The sequence below is a fragment of the Sebastes fasciatus genome, chromosome 7 (assembly GCF_043250625.1).
Source record: "Sebastes fasciatus isolate fSebFas1 chromosome 7, fSebFas1.pri, whole genome shotgun sequence".
In the NCBI taxonomy this organism is placed as follows: domain Eukaryota; kingdom Metazoa; phylum Chordata; class Actinopteri; order Perciformes; family Sebastidae; genus Sebastes; species Sebastes fasciatus.
Window position 1 is genome coordinate 14,607,071 of NC_133801.1, and position 13,319 is coordinate 14,620,389.

Here is a 13,319-nt window from a genome sequence, read left to right on the forward strand (position 1 = left end):
CCTGTGGACACGTACTTTCAGACTCCAACACAAACTACACGGAAGCACCAAAACCTCTTGGTTCTATCTAGTGAAGCCTGTCTTGCAAAACAGTGTTGGCGGCGGTCGTAGTACGCAGGGGAAACCGTAACTTTGGTCTCCAGGACCGAAGTCTGCTCTGCTGCCTGCTTGCCGTCACTCACACAACGCGCTCATTCTCGCTCCACCTCTCACGTGCATGCGCGCACGCTACACACTGCAGAAGAGTTCGTAGCTCTGAGAATATCTAGAGACTGTACAATGGACGTTTATGCAGAAATAAATGCTGCAGCTCCTCCAGACCAACAGGTTTCCCGTGTCTTGTGAAGTGACAGAGCTCCGCAGCGAGAAACGTTATCGTCTCAGACCAAAACTCCGGTGTCTCCCCTGTTCCCTCCGACCGTGGTCGGGAGGCTGAAGCAGGAAAAGCCAACACTAGGATCAGCAGTGATTCGTGGAGAGACCTTCGTCTGGTCAGCTAACATTACTGCCAAGCAGCTGAAATATAGAGTGATATTGTGGTTTTAGCTGACGTGTGTCGCCTCACTGTTTTAAGTGGTGCTCGTTCATGACTTTTGCTGACTTAACGGCCACAGGTGCGGTTAAGCATTTCTGAAAATTACAAACAGTCCCTTTAAAATCTATTAAGTGCACTAGTATGTTGGATCATTCTGCTGGTGTTTGGCCCTCAGCTGCTGTGCTGGAGGACGGAGAGAGATGAGAGGCGGTGCTCTCCCCGGCCCTCCCCCTGCATCCCTCCGGTGTTTGAACACGCTCCGGAGCGTCCGTCACTCCTCGCAGTGGATGATGGAGATGTGAGGCGAGCAACAGCATGCTCTCGGTTTACTGACAGCGAGAGAAAACCCAACAATGAAGCAATACCTGGAGCTCAACAGAGATGCGCCATGCGAGGAGGAGCGGAGTGGAGATAGTGAGGTTGTCCAGAGATGAGCCACCAACCTCCGGACCGGGACATGAGGAGGGCAGCCTGGATCCTGACCGTGATGAGCAGCCTCATCACCGCGAGGACTGCCAGAGGATCACCGCTGCTCACAGACCCGGGGGTACTGCTTTCTTTACACCCATAGACTGATTTATCACTGAAATTTTGTTTATCCTTTTAATTTTTTTTATCCTTTTGTTTTTAACTTATACTTTTATGTTCTTTTATTCGTTATTTTATGCACTTTGTGCTCTTATCTTGCTTTTATATATGTAAAGCACTTTAAATTGCCTTTGTGTATGAAATGTGCTATATAAATAAACTTGGCTTGCCTTGAATTAAATAAGGTAAAAGTTAACTGCACATATATATATATATATTAAAAATAATAATAATATAGCACCTTTCAAAATAAGGTTACAAAATGCTTAACAATACAAAATAATTAACATCTAAGAAGATAAAATCATCAGGCACGTTATTTTTTGTTTCTTGCACTTTCTAAGGATTGCATTTAAATTTCGTTGTATTTGTACAATGACAATAAAGATATATTCTTCTATTCTTCTTACAACAATGTGCCATCAGTTATGAAAAAGCCATAATATAAAAGTGAGTCTTAAAGAAGAGATTTAAAGGAAGTTGTTGAGATCCTCAGACAAAAGCTATTTTATAAGGAAATATGTATAACCTGTAGTCATGTTGGCATTAATCCAATGGTTTGTTTGGGTTCTTAGCCCTCTTTAACAACAGCTCAAAACATACTTAACATTGTTTTTATCACCTTTAAATTTGATGACATCTACCAATTTTATGAAAATGGCCCATAAACATGATTTTGGACTGTTTGGGTTTGATATTTTTAGATGCTTAGTATCAGTAATTGATGACTACCTTTTTTTACCTCCTAAATCCCAAATAAGCCTTTTAGGATTTATGATGGAGTGTTAAATCCCTCTGGGGTCTAATTCACTGGTTTTCAAAGTGGGGTTTGGGGTCCCCAGCAACAACAAACGAGGGATTTTTGTTTTATCCATAACATGAAATTTGTTGTAATAACGATGCTTTATGCTAATTGTCACCTTCATCAAAAGTGCAAACTCAGTTTGTGACAAACGGGAATGGTTATCACTTCAATACTTTTCTGCATATTGTGTTTTTAATAAGAAAACAAAATGATAATATAATAACTTTATATAACTTATCCAAACAAGGTTACTAAATGCTTCACAATCTACCTGAGAATAAAACAATAAGTAACATACAATATAGTTATATTGATAAAACCAATAAGAACTAAAATAATAGTGTGCAGAAAGGCAAAAACGGAACAAAACAAAATAACGCAACACAATATTTACAACTCGGGTATCGAGAAAGGCTTTCCTATAAAATAATATAGACATTTAAAGAAAAAAAATGAGTTGATTTTGCAGCATGCTTTATTTCTATACATACGGCAGAGGTTGGTGAATGGAAATGAAGCTAATTTCAACAAAACAAAGAGGTTAAACTCTGATGTCTCGTTATGTCCCTTAAAAATGACAACAATGCCATTTAAAATAGAACTACATTGGAGGATTTCCCCTTAAGGCTGTTATGAAACTACTTTTATTGAGGAAAAGTTAAATGTAACCATTACTGTCTTGAAAACTGCTGCATGTTTAGTTTATTGTCTACAATAACATGCTGCATATAGGGACATACAAGGAGACCAAGCCCAATACAACTATTTGTGTCTTAAGGGTGTTTTAATTGCCTCGCTGTGGTTTGGACGGCATCAGTTTAATGTGACAGCTGTCTTTGCTGTCCATGGAGCATACATAGCATCAGGCTATTACATTTGTTTCCACAACTTGTTCTTACATTTAAAAAAGCCCTTCTGGCATGTTTCAGTGTCTCTAATGGGACGAGGGACATTTTTGTTGCACATTCCTGTTTTTGACGAAGCACATCTGTCATCTCCTCAATTTTAATTTCCATCCCACCTTTACCACATCTGTAATCATAGCTGTGCCTGCTGTTGTCTGAACACGAAACTTGCGACATACATCCACATGAGAGATCGTAATATTAAACCAGTAACATGGCTCGTCTGAAACCACAACGCAACAACAGCTGTTGTCATGTACCAAGCTGGTTCATTTTATTACAATATTTTATAGGCTGTAAAGTATTCTCAGCTTACATGAAATTCTTGAGGAATAGTAACTATGAATTTTCAGGGACACCCCAGGGTTTGTCTCTCTTATGGGTGGTCCAGATCTACACATCTGCCTTGGCTACCTCAGGCAGCTACAGAACAAATGGGGAATTATCTTTACACTTTTATGGTTTCTTTTTTCCCCCTCATGGGGAGGTTTGCCTCTTCTGGGGATTTACCGGAGTGTTCTTATGAGAAGCAAAGTGTTACTGTGAGATAATCATAGATCTATGGATATAATCACATTTAATAGAGGGGCATTTGGATGCAAAGTAATAATCGGAAAGTTGGAGCATTTCTGTATTAACAAGTTTTAATATCAAATGCAGGTTTTTCTGGAGAAGTACGGCTACCTCCATGAGGACAACCACATCCACAATGCAGTAGAGATGCAGTCAGCTATCAGGTACGTGGTAAAGCTCGTCTTCATCTATTAAACCTCTGAGATCCACAATAGACCTGTTTTTCTCTTTTTTAGGCGGGTACAATGGCGATGGCGAGCACTTCTGTTCCGGAAACTGCTCAGAAACCCCCTTATTGTCAATCTACCTAGAAAAACCATCCATCCTCTGAATGCGCTAGGTCTGTAGTTTGTGGCTGTAAAGTTTCATGAGGCTGTGATTATCCTAGAGGTCACCACAAGTAATTGTATACAGTGAGGTCAATGAAATGGCTCCTATGGGGACTAACATCACACATGAATACAATTGGGCTCATTGGATCCACAAGAGTCTCAGCTTTACAGTCAGCCCCAATTTATGCAATTCTGAGACTATTTAGGGACCCCAGTATATATAGAAATATTCAAATACATCATCTTTAGAATAGGCGAAAATAACACATTTACACTGCATGCAAAAAAACTGCACGTGATTATCATAAAGTGAGCATGTCTGTAAAGGGGAGACTCGTGGGTACCCGTAGAACCCATTTTCATCACATATCTTGAGGTCAGAGGTCAAGGGACCCCTTTGACAATCCCCATGCCAGTTTTTCCTCGCTCTAAAACTGAAACTGTTACAGCCTCTGAAAGACAGTAAAGTCGGTTGGGAGTCTTGGGGGTATAAAGTGTTTTTTTTGCCGGAAACATGTAGTTAACAGTTGTGCCAATATTAATGTACAAATTACGAGTCCTAAAATGAATGTGACATGATTTTAGAACAAAGTGATATATATTTTCCTCTACATTTGGTGCTGCGTGTGTTCATCAGGGGGAAGGGTGAGCTGGGTGTGGGATAAGCCTCGGAGCTGAACGTCAGTGTAGGGCCGTAAAACACACCCTCACCTCTTCACTGGGAAACCTCTACTGAACCCTCTCTGAACCACCCAGGAATGTCAAGAACCTCGCCCTCTGGCCCATATACTGTCTGTACTGTAATGGAAACTGATTGAAGAGCTTTGCTTATGCTGAAAACTTGTGCTGAGCGTTGGGTGGTAAACTGTGTGCGGTTGACAAACATGTAAAGTGTCAACATGTTCATCCCGTGATGAGCTTCAAAATGTTTCAGCCTGTCTCAAACATTGAAATGATAAATAGATGTAAATAATTTATGAACCTCTTGAGCCACCGTTCCATCCAGCCGCTGTCTGTGTTGTAAAAACCACTGACAGCTTCATGACACTGCGGTACATTTAAGAAATTGCATTACATATCTTTATTCAGCAGTATAATGAGCAATGTGTTAAAGGAACAGTGTGTAACAATTAGGAGGATCTATTGGCAGAAGAGGACCATTCGCATTTTCACGTTGGTCACTGTAGTTCTCCATCACGCTTGGCACATGGGAAAGGCTCCAGTTGGTTGCATCTCCTCTGGATCTGCCGGCATCTAGCGGTGAGGTGAGGAGATTGAAACCAACTGAAGCCTCTCCCGTGTACCAAGCGTGTAGGAGAACGCCGACGCGAAAATATGAAAACGTAAATGACCCTATCTAGAGCCAGTGTTTGGTTTGTCCGATCTGGGCTACTGTAGAAACATGGCGGACTCAGTGGAGAGGACCCGCTTCGTAATTAGATATAAACGGCTCATTCTAAGGTAATGAAAACACAATGATTTGTATTTTAGGTGATTATACACTAAAGAAAACCTACTTATTATATTACATTTCTGCTAATAGATCCCCCTAAATGTTACACACAGTTCCTTTAAACTCTTCTTAACTTGCCTGAAGAGCATCATGCAAACATTTCCTCTCTCTGCAGCGAGTTCCAGTGGTTGTCCCGGCTTCCTGTCACAGGCGAGCTTGACAGCGCCACCCTGAGGCAGATGGCGGAGCCCCGCTGTGGGGTTTCGGATGAGGACAGCCAGCAGATCTGGGCTCAGAGAGTAAACGCCATCTTCACTGGGAAGAGCGCCGCTCTCAGACAACCACAGCGCCGCAGGAGGCGCTCTTATGTGCAAGGTATTGTGTGTAACCGGTACATATGTGAGACACCATGTTTATAGTAGGGCTGTGCATTGGCAAAAATCTTGCGATACAATACATATCATGATACAGGGGTTACGATTCAATATATTGCGATATATTGCGATACTGAAAGCAAGGCGATATATTGCGATTTTTTAAAATCTAATTTTAGGAAAACTGTCATAGTATAACGAACACACCGCCATATGCATAAAATCTGAGTAAAACAAAGTTTACTTTTTTATGAAATCAGAAAAGTGGAATCTGCATTTGCATTTATCACAGTGAGAGGGTGCATCGCTTTGCAAATGAAATAAAGTATTAGTTGAGTTAGTATGAGTTAATATTTGCATGTAAACTATTAATTAAAAGTCAATAGTGTTTTTGATAATCGATACAGTATCACAAAACTTAATATCGCGATGTGTTTATGTGCAGTTGAAACTGAACACTAGCAAGCTGTGATATAATTAATTACCATGTAGGGCAAAATTCTGGGAATATTCAATGTGGGAATTAACGTGAAATAACGGTAGTAAAATGACAATAGTTACATGCTCAGGCTGTATTTTATAAAAATGAAAAAGAAAATCAACAATATAGTTGAGTTTAACTTTAATTAAATGAGTCATTTAACATTATATGCGCTAACGTCTAACAAAAACATGTTATAAGACCTAGTATTGCTTTATGTGTATTTTCACTATTAAAAGGTAAGATTTTATATTGAAATTGTGCAAAATTTCCCAAAATCCTGACTTCCTATAGAACATTTTCTGGAAATTTACCGACCTTTCGTAACCCTATTGCCCTGTATGTGTAGGTTTTGTGTGTCCTGTTGTTTAGTGGTCATAAAGACAACAGTTAACTGGGAGGGTCCACCTCCGTAAACTAAAGTACTAAATAGAGCTGAGGGGTGTAATTAAAGCTGGTGGAGCGTTTGATGTTGCACGTGTCAGCCTGAATGGTTCCTCCTCTGAGCTGCAATTACACAAGTCCTTGTATCTTGTACGTCATCTTTACTGGGGGAAACCTGCACAGTAACATTTTTATATCTTTAGTCTAGGAGTTACATGCTCTTCTGTAGGTTGAGAAGGTTTGAAAATCCCTCGAGTCAAAAAGACCTCTTAACCCTCTGGATAGTTTTTATTTGTTTGTAAAATGATTTGGGAGATGTCTGTGAAACAACAGCAGCTCCAGTTCCAGTTTCTGTCTGAGCTCTCGCATCTAAGCAATTTCCTCTATAATTCCAAGTTATGTCGCTACAGATGCTCCAGTTTTGACCAGTGCCGCCTTTAAATTCCTCTAAATAATTATTGAGGCTCTAGTTGGAGATTATCCAAATGACTTGCCATGGGCACACATTCATTGGCGAGCTCATTACAATTTGAACTGGCTACAGACGGCAGGATTTAAAGTGTTAACGGTGGTAAAGAGTGCAGCTGGGCACTGCCTGATTTCTTGCAGACTGTGAGGTAATTGAGGTACTCCCCTCCTGTCTTTGGGTGCTTTACAGAACATTTTTGAGAACTACCAAGTGGTGTAATTTCTCTCTTATATAAACGTGTGTGGGAGATATTGAGTGGAGCTGGGAATGGATTTTTTTATGCCTCCATGCCGGCAACAGCCGTAGCCGGAAGCATTATGCATTAAATATCCACTCAGACTCAAGGGTGAAATGATTAGAATTTGTTTTTCAACGTCACTGTGACCTTACAGTCGTCCCATTCTCATGAAAGCGATATCTCAGGGACACCTGGAGGGAACTGTATTACATTTGGCACAAACATCCACTTGAAGTCAAGGATGAACTGATTTGATTTTGGTGGTCAAAGGTCATTGTGACCTCACAAAACAATAGGGGTTGATAAAGCGATATGGCTCAGGGAATCTGTTCATTTGGTGACGTTGCCAGCAGGATATCTCAAAAATGACTCAATGGATTTCAATGAAATTTGGTGGCAAGTCAGAGCACGGACCCAGGAGTATTATTTCTTATGTATCTGGATCCATTTTCACCTTGTTATAGACTTATAGCATGCATGTTAAAACCATAGACTGACAAAGTCACCACGTCATCACACATTGGTTTGTGGACTGCTGTTTTTTTGAAGCCTTAAGTTCGGCATTTTGGCTGTTGCCATCTTTGGATTTTGTGTCTTTGATGGCTTATGTTTTCATATTTCTTTTGTTCTTACTGTCTCAATGAATGCACATCAGCAGCCGCAGGCTGGTGACAACACCAGGAGTCGGAGGTTTTCTTCTCCTCTCTCTCTGCTTGTGCCTCCAGCCTCATGATGTGCGTAGCCTCTGCATTCCTGTCACTGACAAAGTTGGCTAACGTTTGGGGAATGCAGCAGCGGCTGATGTTTGCTGCTGCCTCTGACATGTTCCTTCTGGTAAACACATCCATAACTGGATGACTGGATTATTTGTTCGCCAGACTGGCTGACTATCTCAATGGCCAGAAATCTTACTGGCTAAATGAGTGGATATCTTGCTGAGTGACTGACGTATGGATGGATTACAGCCTGTTCTTGATTAAGAAAACAATTCTCTGTCATTATTTTGGTCCCAGACGTGACTCATATGACAGGTGGCAGTATTATTACACAAAGAGTTAAGTGGCAGATACTTTTACACCCTCAGGTCAAACCTCTTTTAGATCTGGCTTCATATATCCACTGATGTTGCTTTGTAATGACTTAATTGTGAGTATAGTGAGGCTGTGTAACCACCGCCTTGTACTCAAACATTAGTTTGCTTTGTCCTACAGCGGCAGCAGTTATCTTTCTGCCCGTGATTTGATGAATGCTTACTGAGAGAGTTGGTCGAACAGATTCAGACTTGGTTAAATGCCAGTGAACCCACCTTTGTTAGATAAACTTTATCTCTGTGGCTCAGCGGGTAGAGCAGGTCGCCCACCAATCAGAAGGTCGGCGGTTTGATCCCGGCTCCTTCAGTCCACATGTCGAAGTGTAAGCAAGATACTTAACCCCAAATTGCTACCGAAGGCTGTGCCATCAGTGTGTGAATGAGTATTTAGATTAGATCCTGATGGGCAGGTTGGCACGTTGCATGGCAGCCTCTGCCATCAGTGTATGAACGTGTGTGTGAATGGGTGAATGCTGACATGTAGTGTAAAGCACTTTGAGTGGTCGGTAGACTAGAAAAAGGCGCTGTATAAATGTGAGTCCGTTTTCCATTTACCCCTGACTGTAGGCTCTTTCATTGTTTCTGGATCAGTAGTATTGATATTTCAGGTATTGATCCGCCCACCCTTGTAGTTTACCAATCGTCTCTGCAGTTAGGATACCTGCTAATCATCCCATCCAGGACTTAAACCCAATGCTTAACTCTTTGAGTAGTTTGTCCTTGACAGCTGAAACTGGCTATTAAACGCAGCCTGCAGACTACAGCAACATGCAGATGAGTTAGACGACGGGCCGCCTGTTTATTCACTCTCAGCTGTGGTGTGATGAGATTTTGTTTTGTGTGAACATGGCTGCTTCTGAGCTTCCTGGAAACTGTAAACACACCTTGACTTGTGGTGGAATCTGATGGTCGTTCCCACTGATATTTTCAGAGCTGACATTCCACCACCCTTGTCCAAGATAAGCGCCACAAGTGTGCGATAGGTGTGTGTGTGTGTGTGTGTGTGTGTGTGTGTGTGTGTGTGTGTGTGTGTTTCAGATGTGTGCACTTATGGATCTCATCTGTGCAATGCTCTGGAAACGGTTAACCACTTTATTGCCATTTTACAACAATGTTGATTACTGTAATTTTACACTATTACAGCAGAATGCACAGATTGGAGCTCAGGGTTTTGCTCACAACTATTGCTTGATTAGTCAATTGTAAAACGCTCAGATGATGAACCAATTCGTTTTAACGGCACATGTGATTTTTAGGTTGTAGCGTGCTCAGTTTAAAGCTAGAGTGAAGATACTGGCATCATTGGAACTGTAACACCTAAGGAATTCATTGGTACCAAACATGTCCAACTTGCTGTGAAGGAGGTTAAATAACCTAAACATAAACTTACGCTAAATGTTTTGTTTTGGTAAAGTTCTAGTCAGCTGTCAGTGTGTCAGCACACTGACAGCTGTTATTGCCTGTTGGACTTGAGATAGCCATGTTATGATTTTAGCATATTTTTTATGTTAAATGCAGTACCTGTGAGGGTTTCTGGACAATATTTGTTATTGTTTTGTGTTGTTAATTGATTTCCAGTAATAAATATAAACATTCATTTGCATAAAGCAACCATATTTCTGCATACCCAGATTAATTTGCGATTAATCGTAATTAACTATTTTAATCGATTGACAGCCCTAAATTGTGAGCATGTTAGCGTCCTGACCTTAACATTTAGCTGTGTCAAACAGCCTCCAAGTTGACAATAGTAACAAACAAAATCTTTCTGCACCTCCACAAACAATAACGTTGGCTATCAGGTGATCTCAGTGACTTCTAATGTGTGTGATAGCCCGCCCTCCCCACACTGCTGCTATAGAGGGCATCATAATTGCTTCCATAAGGGAAGTGAGGGAATGTCTTGTGTATCTGACTTCCTGGCTTCTCTGCCGTCCTCGGGGACTTCTTACTCTACGGCGGTCTGGGACGGCGAGAATTAGGCGCCTGAGCTCTGCTGAGAATACAGATCTACACACATCATGTGGCAACAAGCCTGATGCATGTAGTTCATCTGGGAGTGAAACATGAAGCTGGGTTGGGAAAGCTGGGGAGTGTTCAATTCTTACCTTCTTGTTACCTCTTGTATCTTTTTTTATTGCATTATGTTTTCGGGCTGTCCGTCCCATTCTCGTGAACGCGATATCTCAGGAATGCTCGGAGGGAATTTCTTCAAATTTGGCACAAACGTCCACTTGGACCATAAACTGTAAATAAGAAGTGAACATAGTCACCGTGACGTCGCCCATTGGTTTGTGGACTGCCGTTTTGAAGCCTTGAATTTGGCATTTTGGCCGTCGTCATCTTGGTTTTTTGCAACCAGAAGAGACACGAAAGGATGGAGCTAAGTACAACTGAAAGCTGAATAAGACGTTTTTAGGCGACCAAAAAGTTGTGAACTGAAAACACACTGTGAAAGAGATAAAGTTGTAAGTCGAAAACACAGACAACACCCAGACTGGACAACGCTGTGGTAGAGACCTGTCAATCACAAGGTAGCCACGCCCTAAAGCATACCCTGCTTTACGGTCTATTTGACTCTAAATGGGACCATAATTTACTAAATGAACATCATGCTGTATTGAAGAAGACACATTGAAACTAGCGATTGAGACCATAAACTCATGTTTATAATGTTTACTGAGGTAATAAATCAAGTGAGAAGTAGGGTCATTTTCTCATAGACTTCTATACAATCAGACATCTTTATGCAACCAGAGGAGTCGCCCCCTGCTGGATATTAGAAAGAATGCAAGTTTAAGGCACTTCAGCATTGGCTTCACTTTTCAGACCCGGAGGTAGCCCACTGACTTGGACTCAAGGATGAACTGATTAGAATTTGGTGGTCAAAGGTCAAGGTTCCTGTGACCTCACAAAGCATGTTTTTGGCCATAACTTTAAAAATTTATATACTAATTATCACAATTTCAGACAAATGTCTAACAGGATAAAATGATGAAGTGATGAGTGATAAACTGCTACTTGACTGGTTGGCAGATGCATAAAACCGCGAGGCGGTAATTTTAGTTTTTTTTCTTGAATGAATGTAAATCAATGGGATGGATGTTATTCACTCCCATACAGTTGTAGTGTTCGAGGCCCTGCTGCTTCCACTTTTATTATCTAATATTTCTGTGAAGCGTTGCAACAAAAATAAGGATCAAGTTTACACAACTCAAGTTTACACCGAGATTTGTGTTGAGTTGCTGCTGAAGCACAAATTCTGTCTGTAAAGAGAAACACACATTGATGTCATTGCCAGACCCATGTCTTAATGGCTCCAGATATCCAGATATTTTCCTTTCTCCAGGGTGCTATTGAGGTCTCATGGCAGTTCACAGTAATGCATGCATACCTCTTGTTTATCGCTCTCATCTTTCACATGACTCTCTGCTGTATATTATTTATATAACGGAGCACAAACGGCATTCAAATAACTCAAAGGTCCACATTCTCAAACCTGACTGCCTCCGTGTGTGATTGAGCAGAAGTGTACAATGCAGGCGTATGTGCAGACCTCCCACTCGCATTTGGCCTCCACATCGGGGCAAACATATACCGCATCTTTAAATATTTTGACAACTGTAAGTGTGCTGGAGCTATCTTGCCACTCTCTAGTTAAGCCTCAAATGTGAAAGTATGTGTACATTTATAAAGTGCATGAAGTGCGTTACCTACTACACAAGCCACTTCCATTGGATTTGGTTCTAGCACTCTGCGTATCAGCCTCTCAAGTCCTCTTACCAATACAAGTACAAATACTTTCAAAGGGCAGTAAACTCATTTTGTTAGTTATTGCCACTGCACCTTTGCAGCGGTAATGTTTACTTTTTGTTTTAAGACTATGATATGAACAATATGTAGAATACTGGAAGGAATTGACTATATATACGAGCCTATAGGATGCACATACGTCATTGAAAGACCCTGTTCCTGTGCAAGTATTGTGCTGCTCATGTGACATTAATTTTGGTTGGAAATATTAATAAAAATAAAGCAAAATAAAAGCATAAGGTAAATGTCAGTTGCTGGTTTGCATGTGGCCATTTCCATGGAATTAATTAATTAATTATTTAAAATATAATTTTAAAGAGATATTCATCCTGCATTTTAAGTTTATTTGTCCAGGTATAAGGTAACAAATATTTTCATCATCTCTTGAGCAATCTCGTGTCAATATGAAAAAGTTAGAGGACTAGAAATATAGAAAATCTGAACAATTTTAGCTATTTTTTTGGGAGATTTAGACGATTATAACATCCAAATCTGCTTCTGAAAATTCCTCTTCTTGTTTAAAACGTGTTCACCAACTCTTTAACCACTGCAGTCCACTCTTGAACAGTCATAGTCCAGCGTCTCCGGCTGCCGCTCCCTAAAGGTTCATTTTATCTAATGATTGTTTCCTGTGAGGCGGCCACTCCGTCTGCTTGTTGTGAATGTGTGCTGCATGGTCGAGAGCTTATGTGTGTGTTTGCTTTGTCTCCAGATTACTACATTGAGTAATCCCCAAATATATACGAAGAGATTAGCATTTTGTAAATTAAAGAACGGCTGAATTTAACTCCCCACTTCTCTCTATCCCTAAAACAAATGTGAGATTCTGAAGTTTGCGACACGTGTAATTATGTCTAAGCTGAGAAACCACAGACACGTGTTGAAGTAAATTGTTTAGTCAAGCGTGTACTCAGAGTGCTTGTTAGTTTACCCAGCTGGGAGCTAATGTGGTTAACATCCTATCATTTTGGATGTTGAGAGGCTCTACTTCAAAACATCACGGCTGAACATGGGACATGTGACATCCGAATTTATAATACAGATATGCAAGATGTAAATACGTATCTACTCCAGTAATATGAATTGTTGTGAAACTATTTTCAAAACTACCTTAAATGTCAATAAAAAAAACCCAGTAGAAATACCAGGCATGAATTCAAACAAGTTTGCATACAAACCGACAGAAAACAGCCAGATTAGTTGGATGAAAATGAATTTCATGGTCTATCAGTGAAAGAAAAATGTAATGGAGGTGGCTACAAATACAACAGCAAAACAA

At 40.6% G+C, this 13,319-nt stretch overlaps 1 protein-coding gene across 1 annotated transcript in view; it reads left to right on the forward strand.

The window, feature by feature from the left end:
• The window catches only part of mmp28 (matrix metallopeptidase 28), a 25,128-nt gene continuing 11,809 nt past the window's right edge, over positions 1–13,319 (forward strand). Inside the window, exons 1-3 of the mRNA XM_074641799.1 lie at positions 1–1,082; positions 3,494–3,570; positions 5,367–5,566. Coding sequence (XP_074497900.1) covers positions 966–1,082; positions 3,494–3,570; positions 5,367–5,566 — 394 coding nt within the window. The 5' untranslated portion in view covers positions 1–965. The remainder of the gene's footprint in view (positions 1,083–3,493; positions 3,571–5,366; positions 5,567–13,319) is intronic.